Source organism: Asterias rubens, chromosome 3, assembly GCF_902459465.1.
Source record: "Asterias rubens chromosome 3, eAstRub1.3, whole genome shotgun sequence".
Lineage (NCBI taxonomy): Eukaryota > Metazoa > Echinodermata > Asteroidea > Forcipulatida > Asteriidae > Asterias > Asterias rubens.
The window spans coordinates 13187643-13215428 of record NC_047064.1 but is presented as its reverse complement, the minus strand read 5'-3'; the positions used below and the strand labels follow the sequence as shown (position 1 = coordinate 13215428).

General features: G+C 39.3%; 2 protein-coding genes across 3 annotated transcripts in view; one reads left to right on the top strand and one right to left on the bottom strand.

Moving 5' to 3' along the window:
* The window catches only part of LOC117287799 (adenomatous polyposis coli protein 2-like), a 35827-nt gene extending 25406 nt beyond the window's left edge, over positions 1-10421 (bottom strand). Inside the window, exon 1 of the mRNA XM_033768320.1 lies at positions 10251-10421. The gene's annotated coding sequence lies outside the window, so the exon portion shown is untranslated. The remainder of the gene's footprint in view (positions 1-10250) is intronic.
* A 2471-nt stretch (positions 10422-12892) lies between these two features.
* On the top strand, positions 12893-26403 carry LOC117288335 (NGFI-A-binding protein 1-like). 2 transcript variants are annotated; one of them, XM_033769149.1, is made up of 7 exons: positions 12893-13065; positions 14332-15101; positions 15715-15848; positions 19744-19900; positions 20398-20603; positions 21095-21210; positions 25847-26403. In XM_033769149.1, the coding sequence occupies exons 2-7, from the start codon at positions 14346-14348 to the stop codon at positions 26218-26220; spliced, it is 1743 nt and encodes a 580-aa protein (XP_033625040.1). In that variant the 5' UTR covers positions 12893-13065; positions 14332-14345; the 3' UTR covers positions 26221-26403. The 2 variants fall into 2 exon arrangements, with proteins under 2 accessions (XP_033625040.1, XP_033625041.1); XM_033769150.1 differs by lacking the exon at positions 12893-13065 and adding an exon at positions 13154-13517.
* Positions 26404-27786: the final 1383 nt, after the last annotated feature.

Sequence of the window (27786 nt, the reverse complement as noted above, 5' to 3'; positions counted from 1 at the left end):
TTAAATGTTGAGCTTCAGGGAACGATTTCGTCCAGCAATTTTGCATTATAGCAAGAAATTCAGACTGAACTTATTTGGTGAAAGCTAAATGCTGTTTCTGGGCAATAGAAATTGGCAAACAGACTAAAGCCTGGTTCATATTTCCTGCAAATGCGAATATGATGCGAACTGTGCTCACCTCCTGTGAAACATTTTGCAGCGAAAACAGGGCAGTGACGTATGCAGGAAGTATGAACCGAGCTTTAAGTAGGAAGAATATTATGCCTGAAACCTATGCAACAGTAGCTAACCCTCGCCCTGTGTTTTTTTTCCAAGAGGGTTCCAGACCCCAAATCCCTCCTCCTGATTCAAGCTTGTCCGACTGATCCCTGATTTATTATTTATTTTATCTGAAGCATGTTTGATCATAGGGATTTGATGATCCAATGCTTCATAGGCAGGAATGTCTTTGTCTAACACTCCAGGTGTCTCAAGTGCTATCTACAATTATACGCTGCCCGGCAACCCTCTCTATTTGCTCTTGAATTTTGACCGGGGTTACTATTCAGAAGGATTTGTTACTTTAACAACAAATGTAAACATTGCACACATGAACAAAAATTAAATCCATTATGATGAATACAATCAACCGTTGGCTTTACTAGAATAAATGGGCATCGAATCAAAAAAAGTTTAAAGAGGGGCTCCAAGATCGGTTTGCGTTTTGTAATACGCGAACTTTTCAATAGAATCCTCATGAAAGTGGGGGGGGGGGGGGGAGTTATCAGGTCTCTACCTCATGTTGAAATGGTGAACAATAATTTGATTTTATACTTTTCTTCCAAGTGAAATTTGAATCATGACTACATCTGACAGCAAAACCACTGATTCTGAACATTCCAACATTGACTATAAAACATTCAGCAGAATTCAGGATTAAACTGAAAATTCTCTACAAAAATGTATAATGAACCATAGACAAAAATTGCACTTGAAGTATCAAACACAGTGACAATTTACACCATTTTAAAATCAAGGTTAGAAATTTGTAATTGTTGTCCTCTTTCCTAAGCCAACCAGATCACCCCCCCCCCCCCCCCAGTACACTGTTGTCCTTGCTCCATGGTTGTGGTAGTAAGTACCTTGAACTGATCTTTTAATGAGCTTGAACAAGTTTTAGAAAAATAACTAAGGCATAACTGTACACACATGGTTTGACCCAACATGGAGCTGCTTAAGCACAAAATTTTGCTTTCAAGCAAACAAATCCTTGCTTAGTAAAATCAGATTATCGGCCAAGACTCCACTCAATTCTTAATACTAAGTGAACAACAGCTATTAATAAACTGCTCACAAAAAGTAAGGAAACTTTTTTCAATCCAGTATATTTGTTATTATTTAATACTCTATTTGTAATAATGGTATCATTGCAAAGCTGAACTGTTCCTCTTTAAAATGATACCACAATTGCAATGATTACATGTTGCTAGACTTGACCACGCTAATGAGAATGAATGTTTTATACTACCAACCTCTCCCCATTACTCGTTACCAAGTAAGGTTTTATGCTAATAATTATTTTGAGTAATTGCCAATAGTGTCCACTGCCTTTAAAGCCAATTTTATTTTGCTTTAGCAGCTCTATGAAATTACCCCAAGGCTTAGTTCTAATTTATTCCTCCATGGTTTCACTGCTCACCGAAGAATTCTCTGGTAACTGAGCCCTGACAAGCGCATGAATCTACATTATAAGCCAGATTTACATGTATTGGTACAGGATTCCACGAGCTATGACATTGGGTTGGGCCCTGAGATGTCAGTGTCACAATAATTTGGTTGCACCATTTTGGAAGGCAATGTCCCTATAGACGTGCTTGTGTAATGCGCATTGTGGCCATGCGGTGCTTGAACACTTGTTTGTATGTTAAATGATCTTCCCGTCAGAGGAACTTGGCAAACTCCCACAAGGGGATATAACCATCACGCTGGCAACAGCCAATTTTTCTTGAATACAAACACTGGTTTAATGTCTACATGTATAATAACAAAATGCACTTAAATCAAGAAATTGTGATTTAAAACAGTAACTAGAAGACAATGCTTAATAAATATTCTAGTCTTTGTGAAATCAGCAGTTAGCTTGGAGGATTTGAACCCACAACCCTGTACATTGCAAGTCCTGATTAGAAAAACACCAATGCAGTTTAAAAGATACACTTATAAATCTGCTCCAATCGGTAGTTTTTGCTTGTGGAGCGAGTCACTTCAAAGCGAAACCGCCAATTGTACATGAAAGTACAACCTAAACACACAACCCTTGAAATGTAAAAATTTAAAAAGGAAACAAATGCAGTTTCAAGACAAGCTTGTATATCGCTCCAATCGGTGGGTTTGCTTGTGAAGCGAATCACATCAACATGATCAAAGCAAAACCGCCAATTGTAAGCACACCTTTTACCTTAATACAAATACAACCGTCAACAACAAAATCAGAGCAGATGTCTTTTCATAATTTTCAAAACATCTGAATCACAAAACTGCACAATTACCATTGGGGACAAGCTGTGCCGGCCCTGACATGGGATTTGGGTCAAAATCTTGGGGGAAAAGAAAGGAAACCAGGGTAGACAACAGCATATGGAGAACAACATGAACAATGGGCAATGTTTTCAGCCGCTAGCAAAAAATTAGGTCAGGTGTAGTATAGATGCTAAGCGCCCTTCAGTCATTTGGTCTGATTGATTGATAACAAGTCTCTAGGCTAAATACTCCATGGTGGCACATTGTTATTGGTGCACTATGCAGTGATTACAATGTACAAAATACACAACAAAACAACATCATGTATTCTGTGTAGAAGCTTATTTGGAGAAAAGTATTGACATTTTCAAACCATGATTTATTACAGGGTTCGAAATGCAAAATTTTGCTGATACTCGATGACAATTCGGCTGTTATTTTCACAAAACACATCCAGAGAAAACATAAATACTCCATATTGCACAGTACTATATGGCTTTTAAAAACCAAGAAAAACACAAAGTAGAAAACATTCTGAAGAACATGTTTATGCAAAACTTCCAAAGTTTGGCTCCAGAATACACCCAGTTTTAAAAAAACCTGGGGAGAACCCTGTTTTGGCTAAATGTTAAAATGTTTACTCTTTGTAAACATGTACAGTCAGGTAATGAACCGCAGCGCAAACTGACTTGATAATTCCTTAATAATTTTAAAAGTTAAAGTCAGGCTTGATACTTTAGGGAGACAACGAAGGCAGTTACCTCCATACCCCCTGGTCATTGCATTGGTGCCCTTTGAATGCTACGTACTATGTATACAGCAGAAATTTACAATTTACTCATAGTCTTAGGGTGCCCATTACCACAGAGAAAATGCATTGGTGCCCTTGCCCTTTCAAAACCGAAGCATACAGACCTGTAAATTTATTTATTTGTTTGAATTTTAAACTGACTGCCAGTCAATACTACCTTTTTCTTTTGACTGATCTTCTAGACTAGTCAGCTGTATTTGAATAGCCCATGATTTTGTTGAAGCCTACCATCAGTCATACAGTGTATCAGATCATAGAGTAAAATGCACACTGGAACTTAAACAAATATATATTAAGAGGGTACAGTTGCTAGTGTTTGACAAGCCCACTGGGCTACCTGAGAGCCAAGTTTGAATCACCAAGCAGTTTTCTCATCGAGAGAACTCACATCAATGCTAGTGACTAATCCATCAAGCCCTATATGTGCACAAGTATTGTATGGACTGTAAAGCCTAACGCATTGTTACAATGTATGCCATTCTTCAGTTAGACTCAAATTTCTTGATTCAAAGGGCATTCTACATAGAGTGTGAATATTCCATGAACAATCAAATATAAAAAGAAAACACTTTTTCATGAAGCATTATGATGGATGGCTCTTTATTTAAGCGTGCGAACAGAAATGAAGAGAGGGTCTAAACGGTCCACACTAAGCTTTTGTATTGTGTTGCAGGTGTTAATGTCGCTCATTGTTATTTTTTGTCAGCTTCAGATTGATGGATGTTTTACTTCATCCTCAATGTGAAACTAGTACATAAAATTCCTTACTTCTATTCATTCATTCATTCTTTATCCTAGATGTACTATGTGCACAGTGTCTACTTTTTAAGTAAATGTTGGGTTTAAATAAAGAACAATTTACAAAGGGGCAGGCAGGCAGGACTGCAACCTTCCACTAACAAACAGCGCTTTATCAGCCGAGCCCTGAAAATTGTCCAAACCATGTTTTTTTTAAAGGGAATCTTTTCTCAAAATCACGAATGTGATAGTCAGCCGCCCTGGTAATAGTTAAAAAACAGGACAGTTCTTTTCAGAACTGAGAAGCCTCCCAAACCCCCAATTATCTACTCCGCGGCAGTAGAATTTAAAAGCAAGACAGTTCTCTAAGAACAAACTCTACCTGGCAAGTAGATACACAGTACATGGTGTTACCGCAAACCAAATCCTATACGTGTGATAGGCTGTTGAACGTATAGAGTGCAAAGCGGGAAGCCTTGCAAAGCCTGCTAACATGTATCTTTGGTTTTGAAACCCCTATTCTGCAATTTGCTCTGCCATTGGTTTTATCTCGTTATTCTTAGTAAAAAATAGAATCCCACCTAAGTAATACATGTATGACTACATGTTTATTTTCACAGAACTCTGGAAAGTACTGAACATACAGTTACAGTGCTAACACACATCGGTGCACATGGGTATAAACCCAAATTAATGTAAATTTAACATCTATTATTTTAAAACAAAATATTTATCAATTTTTTTTTTACATCATTATAAATTTCTGCTTAAAATTAATAAAAGGCCTATAATTTTTTTGGGGGGTTTAAATAAAACAGATTTCTGGTTGAAACCAGAGAACTCACATAGTTACTAAATTGTCATTGCTTCTTTCAAAAGTAAGATTTTATGGATAATGGCAAAATAATTGTTGAAGTATTTACGACTACTCTTACAACAGATCATTGGTGCATTTTATGGGAAACTGGACATTTTGGAATGCATGAATTCTGCTTCTTCAAAATCAACAGTAATTGAGGAACAACTGTGGGAATTTTTGCCCCACCAACCTCAAGAATGTCATTGTTGAAACTTTTCCATTCAGCACCCTGTTTACAATCTTAATTTTCATGCATTCTTGGACTAATTGTTTCAGTCTTGCGTCAGTAATAAACATTGTGACCAAGCGCTGGCATGCTCATTCAAAACCACTGGACCCAAGTGCCCCCCCATCCATGCCCCATCCAAGAAGGAAACTCCACAATACTTTCCAACAAAAACATCCTATGGCCAAATGATATAAAAACATGTTTAGCGTCATGCCTTTTTTTTTTTAAAGGAGGACAGCCTTTTTTCCTTTTATCAAAATGGCCGCTCAACACATTTTTAAAGACAACCTGATTGTTTTTTTGTTTTTTTTTAATATATTTGTTTCGTCTGAGATCGTTAAAATGTATAATTTTTTCTTAAACAAAAACAAGGAAAAAATGAACAGAAAGTGGCCTCTCAAAAGTAAGCGGGCAAGGGTCCACTAAACATGTTTTTATTTTCATTTGGCTTAATGTTGTCATTTGAGAATCCTTGAAACTGTTGCTACATGTACTGTTGTAACTGATTCATAATAGATCAAGTCAGCCACCAAACCCCAATCAATGGATAAGTCAAGTAATAAAGGGTGCCCGCACAAAACATGAATACAACTCATAGAAAACCCAGAGACAATAGCAGAGTGTAAACAAAATGTCAGATGGGATTTGGAACGCTAGAGTAGCTTTCCCACATGAGAAACATAGAAAGGGCTTCTTTCATTTGATGTCCTTGGTGACATGAGGAGGGGAGGTATTAATCAATGAAGATGAGACAAATTATGAAACTTAATTTCCGTGGATTACATTTATCACCCAGCTGGAAACCCTTGGGTTCAGGTTGTGTGAGAAGTAGAGCAAATTTAAACCAGTTCTGTGATTCAAATAAGAGATGGTTGAGATTGTCTGACATGCATTGTATGTAAACAGCTCTAAAAGAAAAAACTTTGCCTAAAAGGTGGCATAACAAAATTTCCTAGATAGTTGATAAAATATATAGATATTATAGTTTTCTAATAGCTAGAGTCTATAGTAAACATAAAAAAAGTATAACGAGTCTCTTACCTCAAGTTAAAACATGGTAAAAATGGTTTTTCTACAGAACGCTCCAAGCCAAATTTCTGAAAAACGCGGGGTCAAACAAACCTGCGCGACAAAGGAATCGTGACGTCAGTGGCGGCTATTTGGTGTGGAAAATAGCGCCCTTAGTTTGCCAAAGCTGGAATACTGTGAGGAGAATTAGGGGAATATCGTCACTGGCATCAAGAGGTCATTATAATAGATAAGCCGTTTGTGACCCTCGGCTAAAATGGCCGCGCGACCGGGTGCTTTTTTTACTAGAGTTATTCGTTACTAAATGCAAATTTTGAGAGTAAAATGGTAATTAACCGGTATCTACGATGTCTATTTGGCCATAAAAAGGTAATAGTTGACATATTGAGATCATCCTTTATTGGCTCTTTAAAATGTTCTGAAAGTTGTATGCCCTGTTGAGCATTGTTGGACATGGTCACCAGTCTGAGGAAGCCTGTTCTTAGGAGTGAAACATAACTAAAAGTAACGTCTACATTATTCATGGATTTGAAAAACAGAACATCCAGCTTTAAGGGGTGTGTGTGACACATTTCGTAAAGGTGTTAAAATTAGTCTTGGTACCAAGCCGCTGCCCAATGGGTAAATCACAAATACATTACATGTGGTCATGGTACATGCAGTACCCTCTAGCGGCAACAAGGTTCAACATGACATTGACAATCGTGACAAGACAAGATGATACATTACTTATTGTAAGTGTATGTACACTGCACATTCGTAGGAGCTTCAAGCTTACATAGCACTGGCTACTGCTGGTATATTTTAGGGCACACACATTTCATCATACAAATAAGGGGTTATCAGTGGTCAAATTTCATGGCTACTGCTTACCACCAACTTCTACATTGTACACTTGCGGCACCCGTTAATAAAGCACATTCAATGGGCCGCAGAATTCTACATTAAGCAGAGCCATTAAACCGGGCACATAGCTGACATCTGCTCTTCTACCTCAGCTCTGCTTTTCAAAAAAAAAATGCTCATGAGTTAGATAACTTTAACAATTCGAAAATAACTCTCACGTTCCATTTTTTCTTCTCAGCGCCTTGATCGAGAACCTGCGATTTGTTGACTTTAGGCCTAATGTACATAAAAGTGTAAGAACCTAATTGTATTATTATTGATATTTATAATCAGTCTCTGTAGTATGCTGTGTGGTCTCCACACATTTTGTTTTTGTCTTGTTGTGTAGTCTTTTCAGAATCAGAGTGGTAATGAAAATGTAAAAGTACCCTGTATCAACAGTAAAAGGCCATTATGTTGGGAAAGTAATTCCACATTTATAACAGACATTCAGCCCAGGTTTGTTTGTACAAACTGTACGTATGGAAATCAACCACTTTCATGTTTTTCAAGTTGAATATATAGGCAAGACTTCTTTGAACCTGGTTTCCAATGTACATAATTGTTGTTAGTGTTTTACTGACCAGAGGTAAACACCCAGCTAGACAAAACCGATTCACAATCAAAGATAAATTTGCTATACCATAGAAACTTTGGATTAGCGGCCATCCAGAAAAATAGTCAATGTTACAAAAAATTTTTTTTAAATACTACTAAAAATTACTACTTATCAAAAATAAATGATGGCAACCACCCAAAAAAAATTGACTGCCATCCCCTGACTGACATGAAGATTAGATGCAAAATTTGCCAAAACTTGAAAAAGACCAGTTGAGTACAAACGAAAGACAACGGATGGGCATACCACTTGCCGTCAACTTACCCAAGAAGTCAACTCGCTTAGTGCCGTCAACTCAACCACTACGCAGATGGCAGGTATGGATTAGTCTTGACCCAAGAAGCAAGCGATAAATTTAAACAACGCGCAGTCCATAATACACTTTGCGGTACCGATCATTGACATCTTGAGCCAAGACTATTCCAAATGCAGGAAAGCGCCCTCTGTTGTCGATGTTGTGCAAGCACTGTGAAAAAGCAAGATGGCGGCTGTCGATTTTGCTGCTATGAGATAATTTTGCTGCTATGAGATAATTTTGTCACAAGAAAAAAACTAATTTTTTATACCTAAATGTAACCTAAATTTTACAAAAAATTCTCTTTGAGCGAATACTTTACAGTTCTATGCCTCTTTAGGGAATTTTAAATGTATATTCAAGGAGTTGACGACAAATTTATGGCACAAAGCGAGTTGACGGCAACTAGTAGGACCTTAAAAATGTGCATCCACCATTTCCACCTGTGTTCATTTTTACTCCCAAGCAGTGTTGTAGCCACGGTGGGCGCTGTAGGGCGGTGCTGGTTCGGCTTGCCCAGAACAAACAAATTTCGCCCAGCAATCTGAGCAAAATATACTGTGCTGCCCAGCACAGATTTCCACCAGATTGTACTTCAGCAATGATGGCCCAATATCTTAACATGAATCATTTTGTTAGTCAGCTTGCTCTTAGTGGACTAAATTGGATTTAGAGCCCACACTAGAATTGGTGTAGCTACAAAACTACTCCCAAGCAATGTGAAAATGGTGATAATTTTGAACCCCTTACAAACCAGTCTGTTACCATCATAAACTGTAATACATGTATGAGGCTGCACAACAACAGGGTGTTTGTCCAATCATTTTAATTTGTTGACACCCAACTCCCCTGCTTCAAAGTCCTTCAACTAACATGTGCACAAGTGGTAACTGACAACCGAGGTCATCTTTATCAACTACAAACTGACAAATATGCGTACACATTCGTACACCAAAGGTTAAACAAAAGAAAATGTATCGTTATGTAGCACATTGCAACATGTATAGGCTCACCCTCATTTGGATGTTGAAAATTTTATATTTTGGTGTACAAAATTTAGAGTGTCAATGTCATGGACGAGTGGTTTAGACTAATAATAAGAGCATCAAATTCAAGTTCTGGTGGTTGAGTCATTGAAGTGTGGGTTGGAACTTGTGGTCATGGCACTTGTGTCCTTTTTAGCAAGATGTTACTACATTATTATTGCTTCCCTTCACCCAGGGGGTACACAAATGTATGTGAACTGCAAGGGTAGAGGTTGATATTGTGTATGAAAAAAGCCACTCGCGCCATGTTGCGATAACATAACCCTCCTGGATGTTATCGCAACTATGCTGCATACTCCAAAGGGAGCTGAGAAAGATTATAAAGGAATGTTATTGACCCACTAACAGGGCACTAATGTAAAGCACATGGAGATGTTATTGTGAAATGTGCTAATGAGAACTAATTATTATTATAAATTATTATTACAATTAATAAAAACTTTAAAATATGCAAACACACAGATGCAGAGTACATCGTTCAGCAAACGATAACGTCATCAATAAAATAGGAGACACATTTCTCATATTAAAATGTTCATAATACATTGAATCGGACGATATCCGAATCGGACATTATGAGTTTTGATATTTATTTCTCTTTGAAAGTATACCTTCAGGAAGCCACAAATCGGAAACAAGAAAAGGTGGCCTGTATGCAATAACTTCAAGAATTTACTACAAAAAATCCTTTCACTTTCAGGAGTTAATTTCTAACATCAACAAAAGAATAATATTCTTAATCTTGATTCGAATGTGGAGGTTAACGGGGTGGGGAATACCATTTGGTGTTGGACTCGGCAGTGGTCGAAAAACCGCTGAATTATTATTATTGAAACAATTGTCATGCTCGTTCGTGTTTATGTATGCGCCAAAAGTCACAACAAGGGTGCTATCTGCCAGCTTAAAAAAAAAATATCACTTCTTTCACAAAACGACTTTGACAATCTGATCATGCTGAGGTTTAAATTTAAACCAGATGCTTACTTCGGAAGACAGAACATGTTCTTTTAATAATTCATTAGTTCAGAATTAATATCCTCGGTGCGTTCTGAATCTGAACAGTTGAAATTTTTCTTAATTTCTTAAGTTAAGTATCATAATTTATGTACAGTGTAATGTAAGTGCTGAGCGCTCACATGCTGGACAAGTCAACAGGGTTTTCTGTCGAGCCAAAGCAACACTTTTAAGTTTTATAAATTAACTTTGATTGAAAAGAAAATGGGTTTACAAAAAAACTTACCAAACCAAAGAAAACGTCTGCACTGTTGTTATGTTCAAGATGTAAACACTTCTACATGAATAAACTCCATAATCAGAACCATTCCTCTGTTAAGTTCTTGCAACGTTCACATAAATCACCCTTTCTCAAGATCAGCAGTGTAGTGGGTGTCAAGTCAAAGCCTCGATAAAACCTTTTTTCTTTCTCTTGTCAAATTTATTGTCATCATGTGAAATGCATAATGTAGTTAAAACCGCATGGTAACTTGTTCGTGCTCTACCGTATTTCTGCTACGCGTAGGTTGGGTACAAGACCATTTAAAGATCAAGTCAGGCTCTAAGACAATAGGGGGCGCTATTGAGATCAGATGGTCCTTGCCAGAGGGCGTGTCATGAATTATTTTTTGAGAATAATAATCTTTGTTATAATGCCTCAAAGCATAATGGACGATACGAAAGGAAGTGGAGAAAAGGAATTAGTTATAATGTTATGATAATACAATTATTTGTTTAAAAGTAAGATGGCGAAGTAAACCTCATCAAAGTGTGTTATGCACCCAGTATTATTATCCTGAAGTTAATGCGGACTGCTTGTATAGCACAGTGGACGAAAAGACAAAGTGTCCCATCTATTATTTTAAAGTATTCATGCCGTTGCCTGTATTGAAACTTTTTGAGTCATTACTTAGTATACTCTTTCTGTATAGGCTAGTCATCACAGGCGCACATTATTGCTATGTCAGACATTAAAAAATAGATTTTTTGAATGAATGGTATTTCAAAGAGTATCACCCGCTCTAACGAAAAAAAGTTTAACTTTTACTTTTAATGGTCAAGAACCATGACAAAAATTAAAAACGTTTCTTATAAAACACATAAGAATTGGTCACGTGATGTATTGTCGGGATCCCGACAAAAACTAGTTTTGAACACTTTATTTCACTGCTACTAATAATTGGCGGACTTTTTCGAGCAATGGCTCAAATGAGAGCTTGTAACTTTCTCGACCCCCATCAAAGTACCTATTGAATTTTAAATTAAATTTTTGGGGTCAAATCAGCCAAAAATCTGACATAGCATCTTTAATCATAATGATAGTAAAAGTTTTAACAGAAATAGAGGGGCCTATACTAAATCAGAAATTAGTTTTTGTTGGTTGAGAAAAAAAGCGAAATTATGCTTGCGTTGGGAAATTAATTACAACCCCGAACATTGTGAATGAAGCTAAAACCTTGCGGTCGTTTGGCGGCCGCCACGGCAATTAAAGGCTGTGGACACTATTGGTAATTACTCAAAATAATTTTCATCATAAAACCTTTCTTGATTACGAGTAATGGTGAGAGGTTGATAGTACTAAACATTGTGAGAAACAGCTCCCTCTGAAGTGACGTATTTTTCGAAGTGACGTATTTTGCAAAACTGAATATTATTCCCACATCAGACCCGGAGCATTGAGCTTTTATAGTGCGATCAGCACATAAATATTGATACCAATGATGGTAAAAACCTTAGGAGCCTGAAAGACAACAGTCCACACACCCATCATGACGCCATCTGAAAATCATGCTCAGCAAACAATTTAGCCACCCTTTACATACTAATAGTGATGTTACAGAAGTAGGCCTATCTCAACCAGTTTAGTGAACTTTTGATTGAACCACTGTAATTGTTTGCTCTATGCTCAACCACACCCAGCGTGTCGGGAGCGGGAAAGCTAGTTTGGTACAGAACTTTCTCTTTTGTGACTTTTTTTTTGCAGTTGCGTTAGACAGGATGGAGCCAGTGTTGATTGCCCAACATGATGATGATGTAGGCATAAACTCCCGGAAAATGGCGTGGGACTTCTCCTGCTGCGAGAAAATTCACTTTCATAGACCGCTTTCCAATTAGCGGAGTAGGCTTACAGAAGGTGATTTTGCCTGGTCAACCCTCCTGTAGCTTTTGACTTTTATACTGTGATTTTCATGGACTTCTTCTAACCGAAGTCCCTTGTTCAGTTTTGAGTTACAGTATGACAGAGTTGAGGGAATGTCCCGAAGTTCATCCTTAGGTTACCTCAAAATGTATATATTATTGTTTTAACGGTTCCACTGCGCATGCAGCTTTTTTATCCTCAATACAAACGAGTGCCAATCAATTCAATATACCATTTGTATTATATTGCGACTTCGCTGTTGATAATCGGTCTTCAAAGAAGACAATTTTGACTTCAAATCGCATTGTGATAACGGAGGAGAAAATCTTACCCGTGAGTTTCCAAACTTTTGACGGACTTTCAAAAACCATTTGTATTATTCTCAGATATTGAAGAATGAAACTCACTCGAATGAATTGAAATACTCTCAATAAAGCATAATTTTCTCTATTCAATCAATTAGAATGTATTTTATCCTACCATACTACCTCCATGATTCTTCCCACGCACCTGTTTTTAAGGGGCCTCTCCCCATACCAGGCAATTAATAATAACTGTGATTTCCCGTCTACCTCCGCAAACTAAAAAAAATAAAATAAATCCCCTGTAAAAAAATCCACGCGGAAAAATCCCCCATGGTTAGTGTCAAGCCACAGCGGGCCAATCACACAACAGGGGTAGACGGGCAAGCACGCCCCACCCCGTGACGTAAATGCAGACAGCAAGCTTGACAAATACCGAGGCGGACGTGACAATAGCGTGGGTAGGGGAAGCTGTGGTATACTCACTCACAAACCCACACAGAATCAATGTGAACTTCATGAAAACGCAGATTTATGAAACATTTTTAGCAGTTTTACACACTGAGACGTGTTGGAGGCGATCTGGTTAGAGGAGGGAGTGAACTCATCGCATTTAAAAGGTATTTTGGAGGGGAAAAACAATGATAGAATCACACTGCCCCAGCCTTGGCTTTTGTTTGAAGTATTTACGACAAGGAGACACACATACCGTGTGAGAGGGCTTTTTGTGTGCTGGGGCTACGTTACATTGTACTGCGTCAATGCACACACTGTGTGGTGGACTGCGGAACACACACACGCTAGACAACCAGTAGAAAACATATCCACCGTTCAGCCCTAATTTCGTCAGTTTTCTGTCATATATCTCACAATTTCCAACACTATAATGCTCCTGGATATACAACAACACAACCCTTGTAAATTTTGGTTGTTGTTGATGGTTATAGATGGTAGAAGATGGCCGTTAAAATCAGTGATCCATTGTCATAATTTGGTCGTGGACATGTGCGGATACAAAATGCGCATAGTTGTGTCCAAAAGCGTTGCTTTTGAGTGATACGTCATCGCGTTGGTAATGCATATTTAACAGGAGTTGAATTATAATGAGTTACTATGAATAACTTAGCTATATTTCGGTCATGTTGCATAACATAAACTGTTTTAAACTATGTTTCAATATTTTTTACCCCCAAACACATTTATCTTCACTCTAAAATTTGGTTTGATACATTATTTTGTAAAAGTTGTCTCAGTTTAAAAATAAATATAATATGTTTTATCGCCCATTTTCTCAGAAACCCCCAAAAGAATTGCTCAGTAAACTCCCTACCCCCCCCCCCCCAAAGCCAGTAAACTAATGATATAGATAGCACTTGTAAGCTGCTGTTCTTCTACCAAGTAGGCCTCGCTTTTATTGCAGAGAGGGTGATCTCCCCAAACAGGATTTAAATAATGATGAGTTACTATGAATAACTTGTCTATAATTCGCTCATGTTGCATGTATTTAAATTTATTTTATTCAACATCCAACAGCACAAGCGCTTATTACAGGACGTATACAATGTTAAACATTATAAAAACAGTAATATTATTAAACATGTTAAAAAAATTTGTTTACCCCCCCCAAAAAAAACAAAAACAACAAAAACATTTACATACAGTCTACAAATTGATTTGACATATTATTAGTTCATTTTGTAATAAGTGGTCTCAGTTAAAAAACAAAATATTTAGCTATAATTATTTTTTATTGCCCATTTTTCAGAAACCACAAAAAGAATTGCTAAGTCAACTGATCGTAATGATTAGAGGGTTATAATCATTTGCAGTCCTATTGAGAGAATCTCGTTTCATGTTGTTTTTTATCTTCCTGATTATTATTTTAGGTTAATTGCCAAAAATGGCTGCTCACCCAGTTACCCTTAACAACCCATCTGAGTACCAACTTTATAATGTCCTTGAGCGAGCCAATCTTCTCGGCTACTTCAATTCCTTCATCCAGCAGGGAGGGGACGATGTCAATCAACTATGCGAGGCCTCTGAAGAGGAATTCTCTGAGATTCTGTCTTTGGTCGGTATGGCGACCAAACCTTTACACATCCGCCGTTTGCAGAAGGTGTTACAGGAATGGGCGCAGGAGAACAACGTTGCCTTCCACCCCGCCCAATCTAGTGCCCAGATAAATAATATGGGATACGCCCAGTCGCTTAGTCTGCAAACGCACAACAGCCCCATGGCGATGGGGGCACAATGGGGGCAGCACGCTCAATCAACGACTCATCAATGGAATCCTGGGCAGCCGTTGGGGAGTGAATCCACCCCGAAACTCCCAAATGAACCATCGTCCAGTTCCTCCTTCACTCCACAGAGTATGTCACCGCGCTCCAACCACTCCCAAGAGGGCAAGGGATCCGGTTCCGAGGAGTACACGGACCCGAGGACGTTGAGAAGAGTTGCCCAACGCCTCATGATGGCTCACACTCCGGCGTCGGTAGCGCAGACGGGACAGAACAAGAAACTGTTCAGCAATGTCCAACATGTCCTGGAGATGTCCAACGATCATCCGAGGCGATTGGAAGAGATCCAGAAGTGGGCTCCCATATATGGACGATTTGACTCCAAGAGGAAAGATGACAAACCACTCACCGTCCATGAGGTGTGTTACAAAAATAAGACAACAATAACAATATTCAATCTGCTGGATGTTCAAGGCGCAGTAAACCAACATCAAAGAAAAGGAAACAGACACAACTAAATTAGTCATTGAAAACCTTTATAAGAAGTGATTTCAGTGTGGTGGTACAAAGACAAGATATAAGATTAAGTGGTAGAGAGTTCCAGATGTGTGGCACATCTGCAGAAAAGACCTGTCACGCTATGGGTTATGGGTATTCCTTAGGCATTGCATCTACATGTAGGCCTTGCATGATGCTCTTGAGGGGGAAACAATCACAAAGTTGTCCTCCCTCATAGTCCTGTATTCACATCTTTGAGAGAGCAGGGCTATTTTCATTTTGCAAAGAGAGGCAACAAGGCCAAAACCAGGGCAGCAGAGACCATAGCCTCTCAGTGTAATTCCAGGCTTGGATTTAATCCATCCAAATTAAAAGATCACTCAATAATTGTTGCAAAATATTCTACCATTCATTGTAGGCCTACAAACAAAACAAACAATTTTCCAAAGTTTCTTATAATGTTCCATTTTTAACCACTCATGTATGTTTTCGTTATATTCATATCGTTGATTTGTTCCCCCCAAACAAATGCAGGTTGCAGTGAATGAAGCTGCCATCCTACTCTGTTGCATTGATCCATTCTTACTGGTACAGAGGGATAAGCTATTTCCATTGTCCAGACAAGTTGTGAGGGAAAGTGGTTATCAGTTCAAGCACGGCCACTCCAGGTAAGTGGGCTGAAATATAAACAAGTTTTTACTTAGTCTTTTTCTCAAGCACAGCACTACCACTGGGTGTTGGCATGTCGTGGCTGAGCTGTCTAGTTCAACAAACCCAAGCTTTGGTATTGTCAGCAGCAGAGTGTGGGTTTCGAATCCTGTGATCATGACACTTGTGCCCTTTTAAAAGCAAGGTGGTTGAACTGGTATTGCTTCTTCTTATTCTTATTCTTATTCTTATTCTTTATTTGGCCAATAAACAATTACAAATACAAGCAGACAGTATGTCAAATAGGTAATTATAAGTACATGTACAAAAGTAAATACAAAGCAAGAAAAACAATAAGGGCACAGGAAATTATAAAACAACCCTAATGTGATGGCCAGGATCAACAAAAGTATAATTAAACACTGTAGCTCGAAAGCCTGTTAATCCAGTCACATAGGGAAGCAAACACACTATATAAAATACTCTCTTTGGAAAATAATAATAATTTGAAATAAATACATGTACTAATATAAATAATCTGTTTACACAAAGCACAAATTAAAATAACAACCCAAAACCAGAAATTAGACAAGCAAATAAATAAATAAACAAATAAATAGTTAATTAAAACAAATAAATAAAAAGTATTAACAAATGAATGAATAAATAATTAGAAAAGTACATGTAAAAAAGAGATAAAGCAACAAATAATTCAATAAAGGGATGGATTTAACAAAAAATAGGTCAATCAACGAAAAAGTTAATCAAGCAATCACCTTTTCCACTTAAACTCTTACATCAATAAACAGATGATTAAATATGAATAAAGCAATAAAAACAACAAAACAACAACGAAAATTCAATATATGGCTAAACAAATAGGTGAATCAGTAAATGAATAAATAACAAAAAATAAAATAACAACACACGCAACGGAAATGAGCTCTTTTCAACATAAATATATCCAAAAAAATAAATAATGGATTAATAAATATAAATAAATAAATATAAATAGATAAATATATCAAACAATCAAACAATCAATTAATAAATAAAGTAATACATAAATAAATAAATAAATAAATAAATAAATAAATAAATAAATAAATAAATAAATAAATAAATAAATATGTAAATAAATAAGAAAATAAATAAACAAATAAAAACCAATATAAACAAGATGAAAGGAAAATAAACGGATCTAAAAACAAAAACAAAAACAAACAAAAAACTAGTAGGTTTGTTGGGATTGAAGGTCATGATAGTAAATAGATAATTTGTTACAAAAAACATTCAAAGTATCCAGGATAAGTGAGTCTTTTAAGTATGACGGCAAGTTGCTCCATAACCGAGGAAATGAATGAATTGGCGTGTACTTAAGAGCTTGAGTTCTGGCATAGTGGTGGTGAAATGTGGTCAAGTCTAAATGGCGGGTATTGATTATAGTGTTACACTTTATGGCATCACAGTCAATAAGTCCAAACAAAGACTTAATGGTGAAAACAATGATGTGCTGCTGTCTCCTGTAAGGAAGGCTCATCCAGTTGAGTGTTTTTAACCGTTCCTCATAAGGCATGTCACCTCGCCGTTGCTTCAAACACATTCTGCTTGCCCTACGTTGTACCCCTTCTAACTTTGCTGATAAAGTGGCAGTGTATGGGTACCAGGCTGGTAATCCATACTGTAAGATAGGCAGAACTAGCGATATGTAAAGGCGCCGAAGAGCATGTGAAGATGACCCACCAGTAATCTGCCAAATGAAACCAAGAGTTTTGTTTGCTTTTGATACAATAGTATTGACATGATCGTTCCAGTTCAACTTGTTGTTAACAGTTATCCCGAGGTATTTATATGAAGATACAACACCAAGAGCACTACCTTGGAGTGTGTAAAGAGTAAGATGCTCGTCGTTGGGAGTTTTGCAGCGAGACATATGCATCACTTTTGATTTCTCTTTGTTGATCCTCATACCATTTTCTGTGCTCCATTGATTGAGCATAGAAAGGTCAGACTGTAGAGATTGTTCATCAGCTGGAGTTTTGATTGGCCGGTAAATGAGGGTGTCATCAGCAAAAAGAAGAGAGGTTGCAGATAGGTTTTTCGAGATGTCACTTATGAAAAGGTTGAAGAGAAGCGGACCGAGGACACTTCCCTGAGGAACTCCAGATGCTACTGGTGCCCAAGAAGAGACGCTTCCACGGTAGGTAACTCGCTGTTGTCGATTAGTGAGAAAGGACTTCAGCCAGTTCCACGTGGGGCCACGAATGTTAAAGTTACGAGCCAGCTTGTTAAGAAGAATGTGGTGAGGCATGAGGTCGAAAGCCTTGCTGAAGTCTAGGAAGATGATGTCAAGTCGAGGTGGATGTGGCTTGTCGAGAATACTTGCCCAGTCATGAGTTGCATTGATGAGTTGGGTAACACATGATTTCTTAGATGTGAAACCATGCTGCTTCTCATTAACCAGACATAAAGAGTTCACATGTTCATTAATATTTTCTGCTATTGCTCTTTCCAATACCTTGCAAACTACTGATGTTAATGCCACGGGTCGATAGTTAGTAACGCAGTTGCGACTGCCGGCCTTGAATACTGGGGTGATTTGTGAGAGTTTCCAATCCTTAGGAACGGAGCCTTTCATAAGAGATGAATTCATCACTCGCAGTAATGGTGGTACAAGTGGGGTCTTTGCAGCTCGAAGAATTGATGATGAGATTGTGTCTGGACCAGGTGCCTTGTGAGATGACAATGAAGATAGGGCCTTAGTCAGCCATTCAAAGGTAACTGTAAATTCAGGCAGCTCGGGTATTGGCAGGGAACACGACGGAGGGGTCACTGTGCATGTTACAGCTGGAGAATGGACAGAGGTGAAAAAGTCATTGAAGGCTTTGGCGATTTCATCCGGCTTATGGATGAGTTTACCGGCAGACTGAAAAGCAGCGGGGCAGTTGGACTTTCTTTGATCCCGAACAAAGCACCAGAAGCTTCTCTTGTTGTCGGATGCAGCAAATAAGCGATTGACATAACTCCAATATGAAGATTTTGTCAAGTTCTTCACTTTGTTCCTTACTTGTTTGTAGTTCAGCCAGGCAGATGGAGAGTTTACTCTTTTTGCTTTGGTAAACAGGGTGTGTTTTAATGAGATGAGTTTTTTCAGTTCTGCTGTTATCCAAGGGGACGATTTGCGCTGACGCTTCGATCGTGGGATGCTGTCTCGTACGGCTGCATCTAGGATGTCAATAAATCCTTCCCAAGAGGCATTGGGGTCATCATCATCTAAGAAAGCAGACCATGGTGCAAGATGGTCCTTTGTATGGAGCGTAAAGCCGTAGGTCCTGTGTGTGTAATGCAAATAATTTTAGTAAACTGGGCTAGAGTTTATACTTCTTTGTAAACAGCCACAAGCTTGCCGTGATAATAATAGATCCCTTCCCATGAAATATGTAAATTGCACATAGCGCGTGCGTACTAACATTTTGGTTTGCAAAATGAGGGAACATCATGTTGTTTAGTACACGGATAATGGCTGCGTGACGCAGACGTGATTGCACAACTCTATGGCGTTTGCCAACCATCAGGGTCTGTACGCATGCGTGAATGTAATTAACTTATTTCATGGGAAGGGTCCATTATTATGACTAGTTCTTATAGCAATGTTTACAATGACAATCATTGCGCTTTACATTAGTCCCCTGGTCATTGGGCCAATAACATTCCTTTAATCATTCTCAGCTGCCTGGGGAGAATCAGCCTATGGCGCTCTAAAGGTTTTTTTCAAACACAGTATCAACCTCCCAACTTTGCAGGTAACCATTTATATACCCCATGGTGATGACGGCAGTTGCCCGTTAATATGTTTTATTGTAGCGCTAGCGCACATCGCAGACTATACTCTGACTATAGCCTTTTAACCACCAGGTCACTCAAACACGGCCAAAGCAAAACTGAGGAAGGCAACGGAGGCAAATGCAAACGAATCAAGCTGGAGCCTGGAGTTGGGACGTACCGTGAGTCCGACTCCACAACTCCCAACCCAAGAACGGTCCAAGCAGAGATCGTCAAGCTTAGAAGAGAGGTATGGCAGGGCTCAATATCTTTATTAGACTATAATTTAATTCACAAGACCAGAATCAAAATGAGTTGAGCAAGCATGCAGAGAAAATCTATCTCATGTCTTCAATGTGCAAGTGTACTTCTTTCACAACTCAACAGAACTGAAATATATTTATGAGACTTCACAAAGCTATTACACAATGAGTGTACATGTAGCCTCTAGTTATTCAAGTGAAAAAGCACAAGAGGTTTGTCCGGTTGTGAGTTTACTGTCCCAACAGTAACATAACTGGAATTGGGTCTGTGTTTCAGTGTTAGTTTGAGCCCTTTATGGGAAAGATTGGTATTAATGATGGAAGGAGTTTGGGGACACTGTATATGTAGGTGACAGCAGACTTGCCAGGTAAACAAAAGAACAACAAATCCTTACAGTTCATTTGACAAGATTACTTACAGGTTTGCGGCAAAGTAAAAACTGTGGACTCATTGTTTTTTCGGTTGATTTTTGCTGGACGACAGGAAAGGATGAATGAAGTTCTGAACAGCCTGAACACCATCGTGCAGAAGCAGAGTGATATCAAAGCCAGTATTGCAGCGGCTAGGTCTGAAGACAACATCCAGCAGGTGTACGACCTGAAGGTACAGCTTGAGAAGCTGACCACCCAGCAGCTCTTACTGATGACTGAGCAGACAGATCTCATTAAGAGACAGAGGCGGTCGGACAGGTATGCAACCCTTGATCCCTCCAACCCATCCTGATTGTTGGTTTCAGAATACTTACTTACTTAATAGAAAAGTGCATGCCTTTTACCAATCTGGCCCTGTTTCACCGGACCCAAGTTTGGGTGCTGTTAGCAGCAGTGTGTGGGTTCGAATTCAGTCATGACACTTGTTCCCTTGCAAAGCACTTGACCCTAATCACTTCATAAAAAGTTGGGAAGGTAGTGAGTATTGCTCTACCAGCCAGGCTCCTAGTGGATGATACCCATGCCTACATGTTGGTCCTAATGGACTGGCCCAGAAGTAGGTGGCAACCTTCTCTCTGGGTCGACAGCCCAAAGCGGTTCAGTGTAGCCCTCGCCTTGGAAGTGGCTGTCTGGTCTTGATGTTAGCTGATCTTACTTTTCTTTTTTAAAAAGCCCACATACATGAATCTTTGTGGCACATCACGTGAGTGTTTCTCGACCAATAAAACTCCCAATTTCCTAAACCACAGATACTACGTGGCCAAGGCTCGAGCCGAGGAGGAGCACGGTGACCTAGCGAGAAGCTCCGACTCTGACTCCGATGACTCTCCCGACAATCACCAGAAAGATGAGAGCACCGAGCCTGGTAAGCTGGAATGGTGGGTCACATTATTCTTTGGGATTTGAACCCCTTCTCTGTAAACCTGTGAAACCTTCTTTGCTCTGTGGTTAGCGATACACATTTTTGCAATGTTTAATAGCACAAAAAGTGATCACAAGGTTGATACAGAGTCTGTATGATGATTTCAAAACCTTGTCCACAGTCCCCATCCTGAAAAGATTATGAGAACTGTCTCCTGACCATGACTAGAAATGTTGAGTCCAATAAAAACTCTTTCTGCGGTAGTGAAGTTAATAAAGTCCCCTAGGTCCTAGAAAAGAAAGTAGTACTCCTGGGGTGGATTTCACAAAGAGTTAGTACTAGTCTTATCTCCTGTTAGGGCCAGTTACTCGTCCTAACTTAGGACTAGCCACACGTTTTGTATATCTCCTAGGACTAGTTTTTGACTGAGCGCCTGACAGCAGCCACTCAAATCAGCTCTGTGTTTGTTTGCTAATTTCTTAGTATATTGCTCAATTTGTGTTTTTATTCTTATACAACTGGATTTGTTACTACACCTGGAATCTACAGGACTTTTTCTGTGTATCCTGGAGTCATCTGAATTGTGAAAATAGTGTTTTTCTGTTGGAAATTTTCACTGTCTCAGCTGAGAATTCTGGTGTATAAAGCTTACACACACTTAGGTGGCTGCATCCTGTGCAGTCATCCACCTAGTCCATGGACATTGTTCGCCCATCTGGGGACAATGGAGGTAAGTATCCTTTTCATTCTTTCTCTGCTTGCTAGACCATTGTACTGTACTGACTCATCTGTGGTCAGCTTTGTTCCATCAGCATCAATTGTGTCTGGTGCTTGCATCCTGCCAAAGACACATCTAGGCCTCATCCACCATCGAAGATATCTGAAATGCCCTGTTTCTTACTATGACAACTCCCCAGCCACTTTTCATTTGGAAATTGTGATTTTTGGTGACATTGCTGTAAATCCCGGCCCTGAAGGTGTAAATAACTCAAACTCAGCAGAAGCTAGTCCAAACTCTGCAAATTCCTACTCGCGGAACAAGCTTCTAAGTCTCCGCTATGCCCCATCCACACGTGCTACAACTCTGCTGCCTTCCTGTATGTTTTCATTACAGAACCTTGGCCTTTTTGTAAATCCCAGCACTGTTTACCGACCTACACATCGTGGTAAAAAAGCTGGTCGCCGTAGAACTGTTCATAAACCCCCTGTACCCGAAATTACACTTCCTTCTGTTCCAGTACCAGTGACTACAGCCAAATCTCAACTCAGCCTTTGTGTTCTAAACACACAGTCCATCTGTAACAAGTATGACGATTTTGCTGATTTTGTTCTGCAAAAAGATCTGGACCTTGTTGCCGTTTCAGAAACATGGCTGAGACCAGACGACAACTTAACATGTCGTCAATGTACGCCTGCTGGCTACTACTTTCATCACATCCCAAGACCTCACAAGACTGGTGGAGGAGTTGCAATACTGTACAGATCTACTTTATCTGTCTCTGTGAAAAGTAATGACGTCCAGTACACAACTTTTGAATCTCTTCATGCTGAAGTTTCCGGAAACTCTAAATCTGTTCGACTTGTCATTGTATACAGACCTGAATGGGATTCAAACGGCCAACATGTGACTTTCTCAAGTTTTCTAAGGGAGTTTGAGAATTCGATTTTGGAATATCTGCTTCATCCATCGGAAATCATTATCACCGGCGACTTTAACATTCATGTTGATGACATCCACAACACCAATGCAAACCAGTTTAAGTATCTACTTCAAGCTTTTGGTCTTACCCAGCATATCAAGGAGCCAACTCATCGTCTCGGTCATTGCTTGGATCTTGTCATAACTCGTGAAATCTCCCCACCAATTGCCTCAAACTTTATTATTCTACCTGGATTATCTGACCATTATGCAGTCATGTGTAACTTGAGTCTGTGCAAGCCCAAAGTCCCAACCGTCACTATAAAGAGCCGACAATGGAAACACGTGAATTCTCCCGAAGTGTTCCACGACATAGGCACTCATTTAGCAAATCTAGAAGTTGATCATGACTGCTTGGATTCCTATGTCAGCCAATATGAGAGTACAGTCAGTGACATCTTGGATAAATACGCACCTTGGAAAACGAGATCAGTCAAGGTCCGAACTGAAGTCTCCTGGTTCAATGATGATATTCGTACAGCGAGAAAGATCTGTCGTCAACTGGAGCGGAAGTGGCGGAAAAAAATGGCAAATTGGCAACACAACGACAAGAATATCGCAACCAATGTAAAGTAGTTAGGAATTTGATCAACCAGGCAAAGATCATCCATTATTCATCTCAAGTACAAGAATCCTCAGGAGATCAAAAGAAGCTCTTCAAGATAATTGGTAAGTTGTTGCTCAAACCCACAACCCCTGTCCTTCCATCCACCTACAATAACCAGGACTTAGCAAACGAGTTCCAGAAATTCTTTGTCACCAAGATTTCAGACATCCGCTCATCATTTTCATCAGTCCCTTACAACGTGCCGCAGACATTGCCACATCTTCAACCAGAGTGTAGACTATCTGTGTTTGAGCCTGCCACTGTTGCTGAGATTCAAAGGGTTATTATGAAATCTCCTTCAAAATCCTGTGAGCTGGATCCAGTATCAACATCCATGATAAAGCAAAACATTGATATATTTGTACCCTACATCACTAAGCTTGTAAACGAATCTCTCAGTTCCGGTTGTTTCCCCGATAGCCTCAAAGTTTCCTACATCAGGCCGCTCATCAAGAAACCAAACCTGGACAAGGAGATATTTAAAAACTACAGACCGGTTGCAAACTTAAAATATCTTGGAAAAGTCATCGAACGAGTAGTGTCATCACGTATTTCTGATCACATTCATACTTTCAACCTGTCCGACGTGTTCCAGTCAGCATACAAGCCTTTCCATGGGACCGAGGCTGCACTAGTCCGTGTGAGCAACGATATTCTCTCTTCTATGGACAATGGTAACCTTACAGCACTAGTCCTGCTAGACCTGAGTGCTGCTTTTGACACTGTTGATCATAACATCCTTCTCTCTCGGCTCCAGAATCACCTTGGCATAGAGGACACAGCCCTAGCATGGTGCAAATCGTATCTCCACAATAGAACTCAGCATGTATGTATTGGCACTGCGATATCCGACCCTGTTGTTTTGAACTACTCTGTGCCACAGGGGTCGGTACTCGGCCCGCAGTGGTTTACGCTGTACACTTTACCGATTCGTGACATCATCCTCAAATTTAATCTGAATTACCATGTGTACGCAGACGACACTCAGCTATACATCACGTTTAAATCTTCTCAAGAAAACGCCAATGCATCTATTGCAAGACTTGAGAAATGCATCCAAGAGATTCGACGTTGGACACAACAAAACTTCCTGAAGTTAAATGATGATAAGACAGAGTTCCTTTTATTTGGGTCACGTCAACAGTTAACTAAGGTTTCAGTACCATACATCTCCATCGGTGATGCTCGGATAGCTCCCTCGCTAAAAGCTCGGAACTTGGGGGTTATTTTTGATTCATCGATGACACTTCAGCCACACATCAACAATATTGTTCGTTTATCATCATATCACATCAGGAATATAGGTAAGATTCGCAAGTACTTGGATAAAAGTGCCACTGAAAAGGTCATTCACGCATTTGTTACTTCTCGTCTTGACAACGGCAATGCTCTTCTATACAGTCTACCTAACAACCAGATTTCCCGACTTCAACGGCTCCAAAATACTGCTGCCCGCATTGTGACACTGTCTAGAAAATCCTGTTCTATCACCCCCATTCTGAAACAACTACACTGGCTCCCTATCTCTCAACGAATCATCTTCAAGCTGATGCTCATTGTCCACAAAGCTCTAAATGGCAAGGCTCCCCACTATATTTCTGAACTGCTTCAAGTTTACACTCCATCAAGGAATCTTCGATCAAGTTCCATGCTTCTCCTCATTGAACCCAAGTCTCGACACTCATGGGGTGACAGGTCTTTTTCTTCAGCCGCGCCACGCATCTGGAACTCTCTACCACTTAATCTTCGATCTTGTGTTTGTACCGCAAAATTCAAGTCTCTTCTCAAAACTTATCTTATGTCACAGGTTTTCAATGACTAATTTTGTTGTGTCTGTTTTTCTTTGTGTTTTGTTTTTGTTTTTGTTTTGGTTTTACTGCGCCTTGAACACCCAGCAGGGTGGATATGTGCGCATTACAAGTCTTATTATTATTATTATATTATTATTAGGACTAGTCCTAAGTTAAGACTAGTCCTAACTCTTTGTGAAATCGACCCCTTGCCAATTTCCTACCTTCCGCCATGGCAGACGTTAACAAGCTGGACAGTTCTTTTACTAACTGAGAAGTTTCCTGAACTTCGAAAGTTTACTCAGCAGTTGTAAAGAAGTCTCTCGAATACCGAATGTCTACTTTGCTTTAGTAGAATACATACATGTATAGCAAGAGAAATTTTCAAAAGAACATAATCTACACAGCTAGTAGATAATACACAAGGTGTTACCGCAAACACAAACCATGCACTGATACCTCACCATGCAATGCCTAAAATTCCATTATTCACAAAATGTTAACAACATTTCCTATTTACATGTACCTGTATATTCTTTTCAGACAGAATGAGTATGTCTGTTTCTTCAACTCCGTCCACGTTGCCGTCGACTGAATGCCCTGCGTCACTCCAAGACAAACAGCCCAAGAAAGGCAACTCAGATCTCACCCAGAACTTACTCATGCAGCACACACTGATGAATGAGGGACTCCGCGTTGCACAGAACTATGCATTAGTCACTAGAGGGCGCTCATCATCAAAGCCCACGGAAAACGGACAACACACGGTGAAGTCGGAGAACTGTCAAGAGATCACTGACGAGAACAATGAGGAGGCTGTTAGTAGAGCAGCAGAGTCGACGATAACTGCTCTGCTGAGCTTGTCCAGTAATAACAAAAACCAACGAATGGTGAATAACAATGATGCAAATATGTGATTAAAGACAAGCTCTGATTTCGAGGTTATGGTCTTACTACATCCCTGTCATTTAGTTAAACAACTCCTCAAATTGTCAGGTTTTTTTCCTACTTCAAGTGACCTTGTTACTGAAAGAAAAACAAAGTAGCGTATTTGCTCAAAACAAGAATGAAATTCCAGGCCTGAAAGGGTTACCAGCCAAATTTGTTATTTATTATGTACATTGCTTTTGACTGGTTCCCTGTTTCGTTCCATTAAGCAGCTCTGTGATTTTTGTACGTGTTTGATTCAATTCAAAGGTGCTCTGTTTACGTAATAATAATACTTACAGCTGAGAAGCTGAATGGCAATTTAAGAACTTGACGTGGCTACAATATGGTTGAGCCGCAAGTTTGGCAGCCAGTTTTGTCACCTAGACTCGTGTAGACCTTTATCACGCCGTCACCATCTTGGTCATGTTCCCTGCTTCCCCTGTATAACGAATGCTAACATTCATTGCGCAAACTTGGCACCAGACTATTACTTCGTCAAGCCTCAGTTTGGTTATACAATGAGTTGGAATGGAGTAAAATCAAGATGGCCGCACCGTGATGAAGGTCTATAGGAACACGAGGCACAGCCAGATATTGAAGGAGTGAGATTTGTTTGAAGGGAGGGAAACTAGAGGGCTCAAAAAAACAACCCCCGCGACATGGGAGAGAACCAACGCACAACTCTACTCACATAATAGCCCTTGTCGGGAATCGAACCAGGGCCACAGTGGTGAGAGGGAAGCACATAAAGACAGTGGACACTATTGGTAATTGTCCAAGACTAGCCTTCACAGTTGGTGTATCTCAACATATTCATAAAATAACAAACCTGTGAACCTCAAGTTCTAAATCTAAGGTCTCAAAATCAAATTCGTGGAAAATTTCTTCTTTCAGAGGGAGCAGTTTCTCACAATGTTTTCTACCATCAACCTCTCCCCATTGCTCGTCACCAAGAAAGGTTTTATGCTAATAATTATTTTGAGTAACTACCAATAGTGTCCACTGCCTTTAACGTACAAGCCACCCATATTACGCCACCCTAAGTTTGCCACTTCATTTAAAGGAGCAACTAGTTAAAAATTTGCGTTTTTCAGTCTGAAATTTGATGCATACAAAATTGTAAATTACAATCATTTATTTTTGAAATTTTGTATGGTTAATGTAAATAAAAAACCAGTTGAATTATTTGATTTGTCTATAAATATTGTTTAGAAAGAAGTCACATGTCATTTCCCCTCCCTTCACCTTTCCAGCATGTTTTGTCTCCCCAAGCCTAACCACTTTCAAACAACTTAAAACGGAAAAAAAATAACACCATTTAAATTGGGTTCCAGTCCTAAATCTTTGAGATATCCCCGAAATATTCCCAGGCCAATTTCATACAGCCGTCTAAACACAGAAAGTAGCTAAGCAAAGATTATGCTTACCAGCCGAAATACAATGCCCCATACTCAACTTAAAACAGCTCTATGAAATTTGGCCAAGGTACTCGCTATATATCTTGTCTGTGAAAGTTATAACTCTGACAGAAAGTTCATCTGCAAGCAACAAAC

Coding starts and splice junctions, on each gene's coding strand:
- LOC117288335 (XM_033769149.1), top strand. CDS start 14,346: ATGGCTGCTCACCCAGTTACCCTTAACAACCCATCTGAGTACCAACTT. Junction 20,604..21,094: donor AGACAGAGGCGGTCGGACAG/GTATGCAACCCT, acceptor CCTAAACCACAG/ATACTACGTGGCCAAGGCTC. Junction 21,211..25,846: donor AGATGAGAGCACCGAGCCTG/GTAAGCTGGAAT, acceptor TATTCTTTTCAG/ACAGAATGAGTATGTCTGTT.